The sequence below is a fragment of the Myotis davidii genome, unplaced genomic scaffold (genome assembly GCF_000327345.1).
Source record: "Myotis davidii unplaced genomic scaffold, ASM32734v1 scaffold370, whole genome shotgun sequence".
Taxonomy (NCBI): Eukaryota; Metazoa; Chordata; class Mammalia; order Chiroptera; family Vespertilionidae; genus Myotis; species Myotis davidii.
The window spans coordinates 3,228,244-3,248,865 of NW_006288615.1; the positions used below are offsets into that span (position 1 = coordinate 3,228,244).

General features: G+C 42.0%; 1 protein-coding gene across 2 annotated transcripts in view; it reads left to right on the forward strand.

Moving 5' to 3' along the window:
* Nucleotides 1–20,622, forward strand: part of DIS3L2 (DIS3 like 3'-5' exoribonuclease 2) — a 304,502-nt gene that overhangs the window by 197,380 nt on the left and 86,500 nt on the right. For both annotated transcript variants that reach the window (XM_015561871.1, XM_006760425.2), the window contains 2 exons: nucleotides 4,219–4,334; nucleotides 17,693–17,800. In XM_015561871.1, coding sequence (XP_015417357.1) covers nucleotides 4,219–4,334; nucleotides 17,693–17,800 — 224 coding nt within the window. The remainder of the gene's footprint in view (nucleotides 1–4,218; nucleotides 4,335–17,692; nucleotides 17,801–20,622) is intronic.

The following is a 20,622-nucleotide window of genomic DNA, read 5'->3' on the forward strand; positions in this document are numbered from 1 at the left end:
TGCTGTGTGTGTGAGTGGGTAGAGCCATAACCTCCCCATCGGCCCTGCCCTGAGTGTGACAGTGCGGCGCCCCAACCCCCTGATCGGCCCTGCTCTGTGAGTGATAGAGGGTGGCGCCCCAACCCCCTGATCCGCCCTGCTCTGTGTGTGACAGGGGGCGGTGCCCCAACTCCCCTATCGGCCCCACTCTGTGAGTGACAGGGGTCCCAGACTGCAAGAGGGCACAGGCCAGGCTGAGGGACCCCCCCTTACCCCTGAGTGCACAAATTTTTGTGCACCGGGCCTCTAGTAAATTATAAAACACTAGACATGTTCTCATTGAAGTAAAAACAGATTTCAGCTCAACTTGCTCCCATGCAGTAAGGTTTTGTAACTGTCCTCTTTCATAGCATTAGTAACATTATATTGTCACCACATTGGTATTTCTGCCAACCACCTTAGGTTGTGAGCTCCTCTAATGGAGGGATTACCTCTTAGAGAGGTCCAGTGCTGAAATAAACTAGGGCTCTATTTCTGAGTGTCATGCATCTGTGTAAGGAAGTGGTTTCTCATGACCAGAGCTCTTCAGAAATGGAGCAGTAGCTTCAAAATGTGAGCTCCACCCGCTTGAGACTGTGTCAGGGGCCACCTGGCAGGCACATGGGGGAACAGCTGAATGGCTGAAAGACTGGTGTAGAAGATGGTTCTTAAGCCCCTGCTTTAGGTTTTGTTAGTGTTTTAATTAGATGAAGCAGTTATGATATCTTCTCAGGTTCACTCAGAGGAGCATTTGTATTCACTTAAGTCTATGGGCCCTGTGCAGAGTTTGCCAGGCATAGCTGGCCTGGGGACTCTTCCTCCCTCTCCTTCCACAGCTCTTCAGAATTCACAGTACTCATCTTAGCCCCAGGAGATGAAAATGTTTTAATGTAAAGAAAAAAATTTAAAGAATAATTTTATATGGAAGATGGTATTTTTTAAAACATCAAATTTGTCCTAAATGTTTTGGCAGTATATATTATATAATCTTTTGCATTTATATTTTCTCTTTCATAGAATAAAAACTACAGTACAACTACCTCAAGAGTTCTGCAAGTTCACATTATGTAAATATATGTAATAAAATATTTACTTAGGGTTTCCATTAAAAATGTCCAAAGGAGAGAATACAAGAGCTTCTCTTTACTGGTTTTAGAGGCTCTGCTGGGAATTCTGAGTGAAATTTAAGCCTCTCAAATATGTTTTGATTGGCCTCCTTCATATTTTATCTCCTGTAATGAACTCTTTGTCAGTTTGTCAATTTTGACTAAGGACAGAAAGTTCATGTGTAGTAACAACACACAGACTGAATTGAAGATTATGGTTTATATCATGATGTAATAATCCTCTCTCTTTTCCTTTAGTCAATATTTACCTGTTAGGCCAATATATTATAATTCTCACTTCAAAAGAAGACACTTTGTTTTACCTTCTTCGAGTGTTGGTTTTAGATACTTGTAATGTCAAAATTGGAAGTTGAGCTGTCTGAGACTCTTGGCCACATTCTCTTGGGGTTGAGTTCCTCGATCATCGAGGGCAGGTTTCACTGTTCCCCATGACCCAACAACACAGCTGCATGGCTCTCAGAATGAGGCAGCTGAACTTTGAGCCACACTGGTTTCTCTCAGCTTTCCAGACAGTCCTTTCTCCTCTGTGGGAAATTGGTCTGTTATCCCATAGCAGCCAGGATCTCTTAGGTGGACTTAGGTTTTCTCTAATGTGTTAAGTTAAAAGACTGGGCAAGAAAACCCAGTGAATGCCCAGTAAGAGGTGGTCTCTGAGTAAAGAATGCTTTTCCTCCCCTAAACCCCTTAACTACCCCATGTTTAAATGTTTTTCCATTTTAAAAACTGAGGGAAGAATCATCCCCCAGTGAAGAAGGAACAGGAGGACAATAAATAGCTATAAGATTTTCAGATAAATATGTGAGACCTTATCCAGGTAACAGAGAAGCAAGTTTGTGATATGTTAGCAAACTCTTCTAAGTCAACTTGGGTATCAATCAGGATTCTTTCTTTTTGGGGGCTTATAAACAACAAACATTTATTTCTTACAGTTCTGGAGGCTGGGAAGTCCAAGATCAAAGTGCCAACACATTTAGTGTCTATGAGGGTCTGCTTCCTAGTTCATAGATAGTGGTCTTCTCACTGTGACCTCACACGGTGGAGAACTCAAGTCAGGATTATATCAGTGAGGTCGCCATGACTGAATTACTCATGAATTGCCAAGTCCACAGGTAGTCTAGTCGCTAGTTCAGCTGGATCCTGGAGTTCAAATGAGGTCATCATGATTTCTCCCTTTATTTCTTAGACCTCTTATTTACTATATTGGCATGATTATGTGACAAAGAAATTTCCTTGGCAATTCCGGACTTAACAATGGACCTTACTGTCTCTGGATTCTGAGAGAGACACTTTTTCCTGAAGTCCAAATTCAGTCCCTGAAAACAGACTCAGAATAGATCTACTTGAGTCATATACCTATGCCTAAACCAGTAACTGTGAACAGGGATGAGGTATAATAGAATTACATCAATTATATGTTTAAATTTAAACATTCACTTTTGTGCTCATATCATTAGTATACTTCTGTCTGCACACTTCTGCACATTTATTTTACGTGTGTGCTCTTTTTCATATTCTGTTCATTTTGTGCATTTTCATATATATATATATGGAAGTGTGTGTGTATGTGTAATTACATCTACTACATTTGATAGATGATTTATAGGATTTTCAAGAGTAAATCTTAAATGCATAACCTCACTGGTCCCCAGTCCAGCTTTAGATGCAATTCTATTGGCCTGAATCATCTGACCATCTCTGGTGGAACTGATAGAAAAGGCAGCGCCTGTTGAAAAACACTCCACCAGTAAGGAAAAGGGCAGTTCTAAAAGGAAAACAAGTAGGGTCTTTTGCCAGAAGGGAAAAAGCAACTAGCAAACCAATTATTGATTTATTCACTCAACAGGTATTGTGGAATGCCTACTGTGTGTCAGGCATTCTTCTAGTCACTGGGCCTACAACAGTGAACTTTGCACCAAATGCCCTTCCTTTCCAGAGCTTACACTGTAGGGAGAGAGACAGACATTGGAGTAAACCAGTGCAGATATGCTCTGATATCTGGTAGAGATGAGACCTCTGAAGAACGGTCATGGCAAGCATCTTCAGTTATGGGTTGGGTGTTTTAACAGTGCAGCTGGAGGAAACAGGGCAGAGAATCTCTTGTTCTGGGATACTCTTCAGTTAGCCCTTATAAGGTAAGAAGGACCTTGATAGGCAAGTCCTGTTGAGTTATCTCAAGTGTAAGAAAAAGCACAAGCCAAGCCAGCATCTGAGTGGGATGGAATAAGACACATTCTGGGAATGGGAAGAAATTTGCCATGACAGCTGCGTCTAGAGCGTGTGGAGGTTAAGGTCTTAAGGCTGGTATGGTAGATTGGGTGAGACCATGCAAGAACAAGAGTAGCAGGCTAGGGAGTGGCATCACCAGATCCATGGTTATGAAGATGACTAGAAACAGTACGGAAGGTTGGGTAAGAGGCTTCCTGCGTCAAGGGAGGAAGGCCAGCTGTGGGACTGAAAGCAGGCTCTTGTCAGATGGACAGGACGGCAGAGCTTTCAGAGGCAAAGTCTGCAGGATTTGGGGACCAACTTGCTACTACTGACCTGAAAGGACTTGTTTATGATCTAAAATGAGTCTTCCTTTGCAAGTCTACTGATGTTTTGTCAAAGACAAGAAGCCTTTAGAAATGGGAAACACACCCAGCTGTCATGGCTCAGTGGTTGAGTGTTTAACTATGAACCAGGAGGTCACAGTTCAGTTCCTGGTCAGAGCATATGCCTGGGTTGCGGACTTGATTCCCAGTATGGGACATGCAGGAGGCAACTGATCAATGATTCTCTCATCATTGATGTCTCCATCTCTCTCTCCATCTCCTTTTCTCTCTGAAATTAGTAAAAATGTTTTTTAAAAAAGAAAGAAGTGGGAAACATATTGTGAAAATGGTTAATGTTTGTTCAGGATAAAAATCTCATCAAGCAACAACAGTGAAGTTATGGGAGTATGTGAAGTGCCCATCGACACTGGAAAGGGCCCCCAGTGACCTCTGAGAGTGACATGTGTTCTTGGGAAGAGTTTCCGGGAGGGATTGCTGTTGCCTTCCAAACCAGGCTGATGGACCTTCTTGTGCCTTTACAGGCAACACCTATGAAGTGGGAGTTCACATCGCCGACGTCAGTTACTTTGTCCCTGATGGCTCCGAATTGGATCAAGTGGCTGCTCAGAGAGCTACGAGTGTCTACTTGGTTCAGAAGGTAAAAATCAGTCTCTAGTTTCTTGGATTGAAAAATGTGCTTCTATTTAGTCTTCTTCCCTTCTTTAATTTTTTTATTTATTTCTCTTTAAACAAAAAATTCCTGAGGAACAGCAACCTTGTCTGAACATCTTTTCTCACATCTAATAAGGTCTAAAAAAAAAAGTTTTCCCTGAAAAAATACTTGTCCTCTATTATTGCATGTTTTCCTGTTAGGCCCTTATATGTTCAAGGGGAACTAAATTAAAGAGAAAGAAAGGCAAAACACAGGTATTCATCTCCAGCCTTCATACAGGCGCTGCCACGTAAGTAATGCAGACAAGTAGTCAGCTTCAGCAAGAAATGAGGAAAAATAACTGCTTGCAAACTATCATTCCAAACAAAGCAGGGCTCAGCAAACTCAGCCACAGCAGCCACCATTTTTATAAACTTTTATTGTAACACAGTCACACCCATTCACTTATGTAATATCTATTAAATGGTTATACTATAGAAGAATGGAATGAAAGTTTACTACTAGCCTTTTAAGAAAAAGTTTTTCGTATTTTTTAAATAGATTTTAAAATTGATTTTTAGAGAGAGAGGAAGGCACCCTACCAGGATTGAGCCTGCAACCCGGGCATGTGCCTTGACTGGGATTTAAACTGGCAACCTTTGTTACACTGGACTCAACCAACTGAGCCACACCTCCCAGCGTGTTTTGACTCCTGTTCTAAAGGGTGGAGCTCATCTGCTCCTGCCCTGCCCTTTACAAGATACCCTGGATTCTCAGAGATGGAAAAGCAAAGGGAGCCAAGGATATACCATCTGCCTAGTCTTGATTCTGCCATTCCTGATGAGGCACTGAGTCTATAGGCCTCCTTTAACAAGTATTCAATGGGCACCAGTGTCTTCCCGGCACTGCTCTTGGCCCTGGGGACGGTGATGAATAAAAGACCATATGTGTGTTATTTCTACCCCCTTACTGAAGCTCATGAATTCTTCCAGGTTCTTTTCTCTTCCATTCATCCGCTTATTTGGTTATATCACGACTTTCACTTTTTTAGCTTCCTTAAATGCTATGGTCCAGTTTTAGATTGGTACCTATACTAGCTTGAACTTTCCCTCCTCCCATGCCCTCAGGACATGACTTCTGGTGTGTTTGCTCTTTGAATACACTAAGGTGAGAGGTATATCCCCACCATTCACCCACTCACATGTACATGGGAGTTGGGAACCTTTTACCTAGGGAGAGGATACAACAGCCCAGTCTCCCTCCACTGCCTAATTTGATTTTCAGCTCCCATTGCCAGCACACCTGTGTGCCTACACAGCTGGCAAAAGGAAAAGCCAGGCTATAAGCACTACCCTCAAAAGCAGCATATCCTGGTAGGCCACTGTGTTCTGGCTACCACCTCTCTAACTTCTGGGGAAATTCACTGTGCTGCCTACCCCAGGTAGAAGTATTTAGATGGGTAACTATAGGTTTGAGAAAACCACCTACATAGGGGTTCTGAAGAGGCCCTAGAAAGCTCTGATCTTTATGAACATCTTGGCACAAGCATTAAGACATGTCTGTAGGACAGCATTCCCCTTCTCTTAGTTATTGCTGACCTCCCTCTTTATTATCACCCCTTTAAAACTATGGTTTGAAAACTGTGTATTCCTATGCATTTTTCCTGCTGTTCCCCAGAATGGGGTGGCCTTTTATGGACATGTTGTCTAGACCCAGGCAGAGCAGGCCACCAGAGATCCATGTGCTGCTAGAGATGTCCCACTCCTAGGGTCCTAGGAATCAGACCACCTGCTCTTGTTATGCCTGGTCCCTGGCCATAAGGAAGTATGAGTATCATCCTGACAATGCTAACTGTGGTAGTGCATCTTTTTAGAAGCCAGTGTTCTCCTGGGTTCTGAAAATTATTCCTGACTTCTTCATGTCCGTGCTTGTAGATGGCCCTGTGGCACCACCTCCATACCCACCCCTCCCCATCATACTATTGCCAAGGATATACGATCTGTGCCCATATCCCAAATGTATAATTACCCTGGAACCCAAGGCTTATAAGACTACCCAGCTATTATAGTATACAGTCAGCCCTCTGTATCCACTGATTTTGTATCCCTGGATTCAACCAACTACATATTTAAAACATTCGGGGGGTGGGGGGGGAAACAGTTATGTTGTTGCTGACATGTACTATGTAGTTAGCCATGTGATGGTTACGTCTGTACTAAACATGTACAGACTTTTTTTCTTGTTATTCCCCAAACAATACAGTATAACAACTATTTACATAGCATTTACATTGTATTAGGGATTATAAGTAATCTAGAAACGAGTTAAAGGTTGTGCATAGGTTCTATGCAAATGCTACATACGCCATTTTATATAAGGGACTTGAGCATTTTCGGATTCTGGTATCTGTGGGGATTGTCCTGCAACCTGTCCTCCATGGATTCTAAGGGATGACTGTACTTCCTTTCAAGTCTGAAACCAAGGCTTCCTACAAATGGAGTCGTCAACTGTATCAGGGGTTTCTCAGCCTCTCTGTCTTTGCTGTGGAGCCCACTTCTGCCAGGACTTCTGTTGCTTCAATACAGCCATCATGGAAAGTTCCCATGATTTCCACAGACCCAAGACCTCATGTAGCTCTGCTCTGGTGCACAGGATTGGGTCATCCCCACCTCAGCCCTAATGGGCATCATCTGTGACAAGTGGAAGATGGACTTTCAAACATACCTCTGCCATGTTCAATAAGCCTAATGTCATTTGACTTTGAGTGCCCCAGCCGCGTGCTAGCAATGCATGGACTACATTTACTATAGCCTCATGTTGGAGACGTCTCATCCATATCCCCTGCCCGAAAATGCAGGACTTCTTAGGGAAGGGAGATGAGACTTCAAAATCACTTTTATCTACAAAACTATAATGTTATGATGGAAAGAGAAATAAAAGTAGCAATCTCTTTACAGACCACATAAAAGTGCACAAAAGAAATGTTCTCCCCGCATAGAAAAGTTTAACTGTGATCTTCAAACATGCTTCTGAATGGCTGCGGGCTCCTGCCGCCTGCCGGCACTGCCCCAGCTTGGCAGGAGCGAGTGGCGCCGGCCTACAACCTTGGACAGCAGCAGCTGTGCCTCCGGATTCCTTGGAACCACAACTCTGACCTTTCTTCCTACTCATTTTTGTTTCTTAAAGGACTGTGTCCAGGAACTCTTCTGCTGTTTTCACTTTACTTTGCCTATAAAGGTCTTCTTAAAAGCTGGATGAGCTGCGTTCCTCCTCCTCAGATCCTCTGTTCTCTCACTTGGAAGAATCATTGTCCCAGCTCCATCAGATGGGGGAGGGAATATGTGTGGTGGGGCGGGGGTGCCAGTTATTTTCCCACCTGGAGGGAATGTGGCACTAATTGTGTTCATTCAATGCTACTGACCTGTGAGTGACTGATGTCAGATTGCAATCTAAGCTTGAGGGTACAGCATGCAGGGCAGCAGATCTGGGTCCAAATACTGTCCTACTGCCTTCTAAATTAAATTCTTTTTGTTGGGACGTTATTCACAGAACTAAGTATTTGGTTATTCTTGTTAACACTAGGGCTTACTCAGGAGGAAAGATAAATTTAAATATCGTCCATTTAAATCCCTTGAAAAAACACCTTTTTTTCTTTTTTAACAAAAGATATAACACCTTTTTTTTTTAAACAAAAGATATCTGTTAGGATAGGGACTATTTGCCCTAACTTAGGACTGTCCTTCTCAGAAGGACATGCCATCTACCCAGTTAATGTTTCCCACTGTCTTCTCTGAGAGAGAAATATAATGTAATTGTAAAATTTAAGGTAATTCTTTTAAATAGTGAATTGAGTTTTAAAAGTAAAAGAAAACCTAAACAGTTGAAACTTAAACCAAAAATTTCTGCCTATTGGCCCAAGCACTTGTGTTATTTTAGGTGTGAAACAGCTCAAATGAAAGTTCGCCCATAAATCTCTTACGATATTTTATTGGTACTGCTTTATAATAGAGATCAAAGATTGGGATTGGAAGCATGTCTTAATGTGGAGTCCAAAGAGTTTTAAGATGTTCCTTTCTGACCCCAGCAGGTTGTCAGAATGTTGATGTTTTGTTAATGTCAAACTGTGCAACACAGAGTTGATCAAATTCGAAATTCAAGGAAGTGTTGATGTGAAAAAGAAAATTCTTTAAACAGAGATGTTGGTTGGCAAGTGAATTATCTCTGTCCTTTAAGTTGTTTATGTGTGCGAGTTGGGAGCTAGCTGAGTGCACCTCATTGTTAAAACCTCGAAGTCCTCAGGAGAAAATTCACCACATTCTCAGGCTCAGACAGCCAGTGGGCACTGAAGGTGTGAGGGAAGTTTGGGAGCCACCAGTGGCCTGAGCCGAGGGGGACAGAAGAGGCCTCTACAGCTCCCAGTTCTGGGCAACCCAGTTGTTGACAGCTGGCTTCCTTCAGCTATTGTAGCCCCTTGTCACTGCTAGTCACCTCCTGTTCCTCCTTGCCTAGCTGATTGATTCTTCCCCTCTGTGGCCCTTTCTGTTGGTCACAGGGCTGTCCTGGCTAACCCGTTGCTGAACTTGGCCAGCCTACCCGCTGTGGCTTTCGCAGATGTTTCTGCTCTTTGAGGCTAATATAAGATTTTATAGTCTTGTTGGTACCCCCACCCAGCTGCCTTGGGCAGTGGTGTATTTACCTAAATGATCAATTTCTCTCAGCTCTCTTAAGCTCTAGTCCAGAATGCTTAGAAAGTCAGTATCCTATCTTCACTGTCCCTTTTTATCCATGACCAGCTTTTAAGCTCTGCCCTGACCCAACTTTGATCCTGACTCTGAAACATGCTTAAGAAGATTTAGCACCCTTTAATCCCCTTTCCTGCTGCCTGAGGTGCTACTAGTCTATATCCAGTTAGCATTTATCAAGTTCCAGTGTGTGCCAGGTGCCAGGCGCCAGGCGCCAGGCTTATGAAAATGGCAGAGATGCTGATCTTACCCTGGGAAGTCCGAGGAAGCGGGCATGTAACAAACAGTTACAATGCACTGGGCTATCTGTACTCCCAAGGTGAGGAAGTACTATAGAGAAGAGAGGTTTATTTGCCCTGTTTGGTGGTTAAGAGAGGAGCTTCCATAGCAGCCACGAAGGTATTATAAAGCTATTGATTTTTTGAGCAGTGCTTCAAATTATGAGTAGAAAATTTCTAGGTAGACAAAAGTGTATGGAGAGGGCATTCTAGACCGAGGCTAGGAAAAGCATGGAACTTTTCAGGGAACAGTATGTAGTTTAGAATTTCTGGGGTGTATGTTGCAGGGGGTGCCAAGAGATGAAGCTACAGAGAGGCCTGGAATGGTGGGCTAAAGAGCTTGGGCTTCATTTTGAGGGCAAGCAGGGAAGTGACATGATCTTTTTTGATTAAGATAGGCAATCCCCTTAGCAACCATGTGGTTGAAGAGCAGTGAGGCTACAGTTATCGGTACCAGATCCCTTTCCCTCAGTTGTGACCCCTGGAGACTTTGAGTGACCCTCCACAGAATCATAGAGTCTACTGATGTGCTGGCGTCCAGCTGGAGCCCAGGAAAAGTAGAGCAATAGATGTCTGCAGCCTGTGGCTAAAATGGACATCCTGAGCGCAGAATGTTTCAAATTTGCCTCCAAATTGCCTCCCCTCTCAATCTAGCAATCCATCTCACACAACTAAAAGTGGGGTGAGGCAGATGGGACAGCTCAGCTTCCACTGTGACTTTGCTGTCTCCTTAGAGGAGGGATACCAGTGTTGTACCCATTGCTCCTGGAGAGCCCTAGGCCACACGTGACCTGGGCCATGACCAGGCTTGCTCGCAGACTTCTCAGAGCCCTCCGTTATTAACAGGATGAATAAAAAAATCAAATTACTGAATTTAGCTCATCAACTGTCGGGGAAGGTAAAAGCAATGTACCCTAATGGAAGTGGGATTGCGGATTATCATTGGGTGGAGTTTATTAAGAAGATGTAGAAATCTGGAGACTAATAAAGAAATCTTATCCAGAATAATTTCCACTCCAGAACTCTGCTGCTCGGTTAGGAGACTATTGGAAAATATCCCAAGAGAGACAAAGGTGTCAACACTTTACCAGTGGAGATGGAGAGGGAAAGACTCATTTGAGAGAGATTTAGAAGGTAAGACCTACCAGACCTGAATACTGGTGGGATGTAGCGGGAAGAGGAGAGTGGAGGAATCACGAGGTAATACCTAGTTGTGGTGTGTGTGGGGTGTGTGTGTGTGTTGTTTGCTTGCTTATTTAACTGGGATAAGGTGCTGCTCTAAACTGAGAAAGAAAATATAGGCACAGGAACAGGTGAAGGGATGAAAATGCTGAACTTTGCCTTCTAAATGTAAAGTTGAAGTGGGCATGGAATGTCCAAATCAGGGTGTGCAAAGGGCAGTGTAATAGAGGGGTCTGGAGCTACCAGGAGAGGAAAGGCAGGGCTAGAGATGGGGATATAGGTGGGACTCACGTATCAGTGGTCATGCACACCCAGGGGTGAAGGGGCTCCTTGGGGAGAATGTGCAGAGAGAGAATGGAAAGCAAAGCCCAGAGAGAGGAGCACCAGGGTTGAGGGAGCCTGGGAAGGAGAAGAGACCCATAAAGACCAATACAGAGGAGTGTCTGAGTGTCCACTAGTTCTGTGTTTCAAAATATACATAGACCTATAATATGTAATATTTTACCTGACATATAGTTGTTTATGTGTGCACTGAAAAAAGACAAAAGTTCTGCACCAGCATGTTACCATTGTTTATTCTCTAAGGCATGGGGCCTCAGAATTTTTGTGTTCTCATGTTTTGGTTTGTTGTCACCTAAAATTTCTACAATGAACATATAACTTTTGCAATTTTAAAATGTCATATTTCCTTGAGATGTGAAAGGAAGCTGGAAATGAAAACAGGAAGTGAAACTGTTTTGAGAAGTGAAGGGAGGACTCAGGGTGGGGGAGAGCTAGACTGAGGAGGTCAGTGTTGTCTGTTGTTGCTAAAATTGGCCTTGTATATGGTCTATAGGAAAGATATGACACCGGCAGAGCAGGTACCTGATTGAGAAGAGCGTTGGTGGGAGGGGTGGATCAAACGCCCAGACAGAGGCCAGGTTTTAGACAAGGAGGATGCTTGTCAGGTGTCAGGGAACTGAGGCACTCAGGTGAAGTTAGAGGGGGTGGAGTCTGGAGAAATTGGTCAAGGAAAGAGCTGGAAGGATGCTTGGGAACAGATGAGTCTGACGTGCTCACCTTCTCTGTGAAGAAGAGTTGAGGTTTTCTGCTGAGAATGAGGCAGAAGGCAGTTGGGCAGGAGGTTTGAGGAGCGTAATGAAGTTTTGGGATAGAGCCTGAGGGGCAGAGAGGAAGGAACTAAGCAATGTAAGTGAAAGACTGCCAGCCTCCACTGGGTGGGAGCTAAGGCTGGTTCAGTTGTGCACCTGACACAGTCCAGTGATTTCCTCCCTCGCCACTCAGCTGTGAATGGCAGAAGCAGGAAAGGCAGATTATAAGCTTAACTGTGGGTCTGTAGACTTGGGACAGTGAACGTGAGCAAGTTTGAGAACTTTGAAAGAAATAGCCACGTGGTCCATACTGAGTAGTGAAGCTAATGAGGACAGGCAGGACTCAACTGCGGACAATCTCAGGGATGCATAAGCATCTATCTGCACGATGCTAATGACAACTAGCAGTTTCTCAACTCCTGCAGAGACCTTTCTTCTCTTTCTAGTTACACATCGTGTTCTGTGTGTACCACCCCTGCCTTGGAGTCTCTCCAGGTACCAGGGCAGATCTCACGCAGCCGATGAATGTGCATGGGGCACTGTGCTGTTGTCCGGGCAGGTCTTCCCTGAAATAACAGGATTGTATTTAAAGCAGCTTATCAGGAGCAGCTGCCAGTCTCCCCAGCCCCATCTCCCAGGGGGATCCCTGCTGTGCTCTGTTCTTGATACATGTGCCTCCTGTCGTAGAGCACATTCCCAGTGACCTCAGCAGAAGTCAGGCCCAATTTATGAAAGGCATGACATGCCAAACCACAGATGTGATTGTGGTTTACTCATTTTCCTTTCAAAGACATAGAAATAACCATTTATTTACAAAACTATGTGGACATAAAGACTGTTTTCTCTGAATTCCATCTCAATTCTGCCCTAAGAAATTTTATTAAAAGGAATACTCTTTAAAATTTAAAGATAATTATACTACATGAAAAGTTTTGATGTTTAACTTCTTCCTGAGCACTTAGGTTCTTTGGCAGCACATTGCAGTGTGAATGTTAAAATGTCATCTTCTGTATAAGATACAGGAGACCAAGCAGTGCTTGTCTGTAACCAGGGCAGCCCCTCTGCGTGCCCATTGTTTTTAGGGGAGAGTAGCCAAAACAGCTTATCTTATACTTAAACTACTACCTGCCTGTGAAAATCTTTTGTAAAGATGTTTAAGTAGAAGTCTGCCATGTATTTCATAAGATTCTTCTCTGATGCAGTAAACAGTAAACATAGAAAAAAACAGGCAATTCATTTCCCAAGCAAAAGTCATTCATTCATTCAACCAGAAGTGCCTGCTGTGTGCCCGGTGCTGGATAGAGAGACGGGAGCAGGAGCTGGAGCTGGTCTTCATTTCTAAAGATTGCATGTTCTAGTAGAGGGGAGAGGCACATAAAGAAGCACTTAGGATGAGTGTGTTAAGGGCTACAGAAGTACTGTGGAAGAGCAGGAAGGATGGAGTAAGTGACAGACATTCAGGACTGCCTCTAGTCCTATTTGAAAGAATGGGGGTGGGATGGGGGAGTACACAGAACATAGTCCACACTCCACCTGGGGAAATCTGTATAATCTTTTTAGAAATGGTGATGAGTTGAATCTTAAAGGATGTGCAAAAGTTGGCCAGATGCCAAATATCCATACAGGTATTCCAGAAAGAGGGAACAAGAACTAGAGCAGTGAGTAGGCCTGGCAGGTGAAGGGGTGTACAGTGAGCAAGTCAGTGTGGCTCTGATTGGGATGTGAGGGGACCACCAGGGCAAAGACTGGAGGAAGGCTGGCTGAGACCCAGTAGACCGTGGGATGGCCAGAGAGCTGACTTTTATTGGGCACCTTCAATATTGTTTTACTAATAAGAAAACTGAGACTCAGAGAACTAGACTAGCTTGCCCAACTTGTACAGGATTAAACCTCAAGTCTATCTTTGCTCTTTTTTCCTGCATTGTGCCGATGATGAACCTGGACATCACGCTGTTGGTTAATGATTTTCGGACAATTTGCAAATTCAATCTTAACCCCAAACTCCGATATATAGTGTTACCTAACAGATCTGGTTAATATCTTCACAGTACCATGTACGTTTGCTGTAAGTAAAAAGCTGACATCAGAACATTACTATTAATGAAAACGCATACTGTATTTGGATTTCACCAGTTTTTGCACTATTGCCTTCTTTCTGTTCCAAGGTCCAGTCCAGGGTACCACATTGCATTTAGTTGCAATAACTTTCTTTTGACAAGCACTAATACATGAAGTCAGGAATTGTGCTACATTCTCAGATACTCAGTTTTGTGATTCACAATCAGATACTGCCTTATACACTTAGAAGAAATCCTAACTAGCAGGGTGAGCAGCTTGCTACCAAATAGAGTTGGTATAATTATCTGATAATGCAGCCCAAAGAAGAATCCAAGAATCCACCCCAACAAACTCAATTTGGCCTGTCATACAAAATATCAAAGAGGGGACTTAAACAACTCACAGTTATTTTTTCATAGCTCCAGATGCTAGAAGTCCCAGAAGAAGGTGTCAGCTAATTTGGTTCCTACTGTGGACTCTTCCTGGCTTTCTTTTTAATAAACTCTTTTATTTTGAAATAATTTTAGATTTACAACGAAGTTGCAATGACATTACAGAGGGGGTCCATGCTCAGTGTCCTTACTTGGCCTTTTGTGTATGTGCAGGGCAGGGGGGAGTTTATCTCTTTCTATAGGATCAGGGACCCACCCTTAAGACCTTATTTAACCTTGGTTACCTCCTAAAGACCTCACCTCCAAATACAGTCAAATTAAGGGTTAGGGCTTCAACATGAAATTGGGGATGGGAGACACAATTCAGTCCATAGCATAGTCCAAAGGCTGAAATTATGTAAAATCTTTACAATTCAATCATGGCACAGTATAGTACTGAAACTTTCTCCATTTTGTTCGATATGTTTATGCAAGTAAAAATGTATTACTTTGTAAAACACTTGATACATACAAGAAAAAAATTTAGATTACATTTTAATATTCATTAAATACTAGTAAGTTAAAGAAAATATAGTGTTATCTGAACAGATGGTATAAAAGTAATGATGAGAAAAAATTTCAAAAGTGCTTATCTTATAAAAGCGGTTACCAGACATTTGCAGGTGGTCATTAGATTGTACATAGGTGTTAAGAAGATATTGCACCCTTTGGAATAATTAGTTGTTACTGGTGTGGGCTGTGAGTTCTAGCATGTACTTTTCCATATCAAGGTTATTTACTGTACTGAAATGGTACAAGACAGACACTTTACACAGAATAAGAAAACACTGGGGTTTGTTTTGCCTTTACTGACATAGAAACTTAACTAGCTAACTTTACATCAACTAGTGTATAGTTGCCCCTCTTACTGTCACTCCAGTTACTTCACACAGGGTAGCATGTTACCTGTACTTCGCTACAAATCAAGTAGGTCTGCAGTGTGTTGAACAAATGGCCATTGATGCTCTGTTTTTAGTTTGGGTGGTGGGGTGCATGGCAATGCCATTAATCCAGAAAACTGGGAAAAGGAATAGATTCAAAGGAAGGAGGAAAGAGTTTGAAATATCTCTAGGAAATCTGGGTAGAGATATTCAAATCATCACTGGAATTTTAGAGAAAATAAGTAATATTCTAGAATAGCTGTAAGTCAATTGAAGAGATCTATTTTTTAATTAAAGAGTTTACACCATTGTATCAGTTAAGGGATAGAAAGATCAGTAAAGGGAAGAAATAATTTGGGCTTAACACACTGCAAAATGAGTGACTAGTAGACTACAATGTTCATCTAGAGAACCTGTACTTAAGAACCTTTCAGGATAAGCCAGTCAAGTATCACATGATCTTACTTATACGTGGAATCCAATGAACAAAATACACTGACGAACAAAACAGAAAAAGGAAAAAAAAGAACCTTTCAGAGATATTTCATTGGAATATCTATTACTGTTCCAGCCTGTGATTTGATCAGTTGTGTTATTGTCAATTACTAAAGCATTGATTCAGCAATTTTACTTGGGTGAAATTCTGTTATACTCAGTCCTTAGAGTCTTTATATTGTCCCCAGCTTTATTGAAGAATCATTGACAAATGTAATTGTATGTATTTAAAGTGTACAGTGCTATGATTTCATATACATATACATTGTGAAATGATTGCCCAAGTCAAGATAATTAAGACATCTATCACCTCATGTAATTAACTCTTTTTTGTGTATATGGTGAGAGGACACTTAAGATCTCTCTCTCAAAAAAAAAGATCTGCTCTCAGAAAATTTCAAGTATACAGTATCTTATTAGTAACTGTAGTCACCATGCTGTACCTTAGATCCTCAGAATGTATTCACCTTATAACTAAAAGTATGTAACCTTTGACCAGCATCTCTCTATTCCCATCTTACCCACCAACCCCCCACCTCCAGCCTCTGGCGACCACCATTCTACTCTCTGCTTCTGTTTCTATTTAATGGGCTTTTTATTTTTTTTAATATTTAACATATATATGATACCATACAGTACTTGTATTTCTCTGTCTGGCTTATTTCATTTAGCATTATGCCCTCCAAGTTCATCCATGTGTCACAAATGGCAGGATTTCCTTCCAACAGCCAAATAATATTCCTGAGTGAGTGTGTGTGTGTGTATGTAGTTTACATTTTTTAGCCATTCATTTGAGACACACACACACACAAACATACACACATATATCACATATTTTAATCTATTCATTCATCAGTGGACACTTGGGTTGTTTCCATGTCTTGGCTATTATGAATAATACTGTAATGAACATGTGCTGGGGCTGACCGGCAGACCCTGAGCGACGGGTCAATGGATTGCTCTGACACACTTTTCTGTGAAAGAGAGGGCTAAGGCACTACTTGGCTATCACCATCAAATAGCCCTGATCGCCTGCCTTCTTTGGCTTTTATTGTCATAACAGCTTGAACTAAAATTAACCTCTAGATACAATCAACAAGGTAAGCATCCTTGAGAAAGCACATGCTTCTACAAGGTCGAGTCTAAAAGACTAAACAGATCCCTTAGTAAAACACCCGGGGGATCTTACTTGTTTGGAAAAGTCAAGGTAGGGGCTGCTGCCTTTGGCAAGGTCCCCCCAGAGGCCCCCGACCTTTCGGAGAATCCTCCTTACAGACATTCCAACCAAGTCCCGTTCTTCTCCACAAACATGGGAATGCAGATATCTCTTAGAAGTACGGGTTCCATTTCCTTCTAATATATACCTAAAAGTGGGATTGCTGGGTCATATGGTAGTTCTATTTTTAATTTTTTGAGGAACCTTCATACTGTTTTCCATAGCAGCTGTATCAATTTACATTCCCACCAACAATGTACAAGGGTTTCCTTTCCTCTACATCTTCACCAACATTTGCTATCTGTTGTCTTTTTTATAATAGCCACCATAACAGATGTGAAGTGATATAGAAATAAAGAAAGCAATCCCACTTACATTAACATCAAAAACAATAAAATACTTAGGAATAAATTTAAGGCGATGAAAGACCTATACACTGAAAACTGTAAGACTAATTTTTGACAAGGGTGCCAAGAACACACAATGGGGAAAGGATAGTCTCTTTCAATAAAAGTTGGGCAAATTGTATAGCCTCGTGCAAAAGCCCTGACTTACACTACGCATAAAAACAAACTCAGAATGAATTAAAGACTTAAAGAGTAAGACCTTGGGTTTTAAAGTATATAGTTCTACTGAAATAGTTATATCCTAAAGTACAAGTCATTCTTGACTCTAAACTTTAGAGTCTAAAAGCTTCAGTTTTAGTATATAGTAAAATGTAGTTGTTTTTCCTTGCTCTAATGTATTTTTTTCCCTGCTACCAATTCTTACCTTTCATTTCACATTCCTATTTGACTTTAGAAGCTCATGGAAAAATATCAGATAGTGTGGTCTTTCTGATAGTCTTTGGGGGAAAGAGCTGACTCCATCTTCAGCTCTCCCTGGAAGCTCAAGCTGTTCATCAAAACTCTGCCGTCTGGGATGTTTCTAAGGCTGTGTAAACTCCTGTGGGTTGGAGAAAGGTGCTCAGAGTCTGTTCTCTATTTGCAGGTGATCCCCATGCTTCCCAGGGCATTGTGTGAGGAACTGTGCAGCCTCAATCCCATGACTGACAAACTGACCTTCTCTGTGATCTGGACGCTGACTTCGGAGGGCAAGGTAACAACTTAGACTTGTGTCCATTCCACTCAGTGAGTCCCTGGTAAGTCCCTACTGTATGCCTCGCACTGGGCTGGAGTCCCATGGTGGTAGATGATGATATAGGAACAGCCACTATAGAGAAGAACATATAAGAGTTGCTGCCTCTGGAAAGCTGTCAGTCTGTTTGTTTATTTACTTACTTACTTTCCATCCTTACCTGCAAATGAACACACAAGAGTAATGGCTGCTTCCCACATAATAGCCAGAATGAGATTTGCAGATGAATCTGACTGAGCTGTGCCTTGTTTAGAATCCTCCTGTGGCTTCCCATTCTTTCCCATTGCAAGGCCTCCAGGGCCTCCCACTCCTGTTGACTCATTTTCATCAGACAGCAGTGGCCACAGCAGTCCCACCCAGCAGAACAAGGAGTCCCCCACCCTCTCTGCAGATTACAAAACAAAACACAACATTGAGTCCAGAGCCCAAGGCCAGAAGCACAGGGAGGTGTGTCCTCAAGCCAAGGCCATTGGAAGATCAGTTGGACAGGATGTGCAGGGAGATGCTGAGAGCCCTGCCTGCCATCATCTGATTTGATGGAGGCTCTCCCTATCTCTCCAGGTTACTGGAAAACAGGTGGTTGAGACCTTGGCAGTTCTCAGAGGTTTGGGGCTGTTCCTGGGAAATGTTGCCCAGTACCTGCCCTGCCACTTGCAAGATTTCTTTATCTACAAGAACTTCTATCCCACTCACTGGGCTTTGTGAGGGGGAAAGGGAGCAAAGAGATTGCCCACAGAAGTCGGTTTAAAAATTCTAGTGAAACTCCTTCACCTAAGTCTTATGTGGTTGGAGGTCTCTGATGTATCATTGCCAAATATGTTCTCTCATACAATTTAACAAAAGAAAGACAAACAATCCAATTAAAAAAGTGGACAAAGCACCTAAATAGATACTTTTCAGAAGTGGACATACAGATGGCTGTATGGTGTAAGTTGGTGATATAGTTTCATAATTTTTTGTGCATGTATCTGACCAAATTTCCCAGCAACATTTATTGAAGAGATTGTCTTGACTCCATTGTATGCTCTTGCCTTCTTTGTCAAATATTAATTGAGCTTAATGGCTTGGGTCGATTTCTGGGATCTCTGTTCTGTTCCATTAATTTATATGCCTGCTCTTGTGCCAGTTCCACGCTGTTTTGATTATGGTGGCTGTGTAGTATAACTTGAAATCTGGTATTGTGATTCCTCCAACTTTGTTTTTCTTTCTCAAGATTGCTGCAGTTATTTGGAGGCTTTCTTATTCCATTTAATTTTTGGAGTATTTGTTCTAGCTCTGTGAAGTACGCTGTTGGTATTTTAATAGAGATTGCATTAAATCTGTAGATTGTCTTGGGTAGTATGGACATTTTAATGATGTTGATGCTGCCAATCCATGTATGCAGTGTACTCTTCCACTTGTTTATATCTTGCTATCTTTTTCTTCAACATCCTTTTGTTTTCTGAGAACAGGTCTTTTACCTCCTTGGTTAAGTTTATTCCTAAGTATCTTAATTTTTTTCTTGCAGTGGAAAATGGGATTTTTTTTTAGTTTCAATAAGAATTCATTATTGGTGTATAAAAAAGCCATCAATTTTGGGGTGTTGATTTTGTATCCTCTTACGTTGCAAAATTCACTTATTAAATATAGTAGTATTTTGGTGGATTTTTTAGGGTTTTCTATGTTCAATATCATATCACTTGAGAATAATGAGAATTTTACTTCCTCCTTTCCAATTTAGATGTCTTTTATTTCTTCTTGTTGTTTGATCACCGTGGCTAGGACTTCCAGTACTATGTTGAATAAGCGTGGTGAAAGCAGACATCCCTGTCTTGTTCCTTTTCTTAGGGGAAATGGTTTTAGTTTTTGCCTGTTGAGTATGCTGTTCACTATATGTTTGTCATATATGACCTTTATCATGTTGAGATAAGCTCCCTCTATTTACACTTTGCTGAGGGTTTTTCCAAAATGGGTGTTGGGCCCTAGCCAGTTTGGCTCAGTGGATAAAGCGTAGGCCTGCGGACTGAAGAGTCCTGGGTTTGATTCTGGTCAAGGGCACATACCTGGGTTTGCGGGCTTGATCCCCAGTAAGGGGTGTACAGGAGGAGCCAATCAATGATTCTCTCTCATCATTGATGTTTCTATCTCTCACTCCCTCTCTCTTCCACTCTGAAATCAATAAAAAAAATGCTTAAAAAAGAAAATGTGCAATGCACTGGACATGTCTGGCTGTTAAACACATGAGGGGCAAACCCCAAGACAATGTTGGAAGCCACCTAGCAAGCCTCAAAATTGCAAGAAGTTGGTCATTGTAGAGACAGACACTCTCCATAAGCATTCCAAAGGACACTGCAGGCCAAGTCCACTCAAGAACCCATTTTTAGAGCCTGTAGTTGAGAGGGAAATGTTTGCTATGGAAAGGATGCAGAAAATAAGCACATCTGTGTTTTAAGAAACCACATGCACATTGCAAAGAACAAACAAAATTACAGCTTTCCAAAATACCTCAGAGTTGAAAGCTTGAAAAAAAGCCTCAAATCTTTACTGAAGATCTAAAATAGAGTCAGAGAGAGGAAGGAGGGGGCAGATTGCAGTGTTAAGCCTCCCCCTGGCCTTCAGACAGAAAGATTCCCAGTCCTCAGGAGAATATTTCTTCCTAGAGGCACAACTAGAAGGACCGGGAAACTGCAGAAAAACAGAAAAAATGAACAAACAAACAAACAAACAAACAACAACAACAAAACAGATCTCCCCAAAGCCTGCTTTTCCAGTGGGAAGAGTTTGTAAATGACTTATGTGAATGA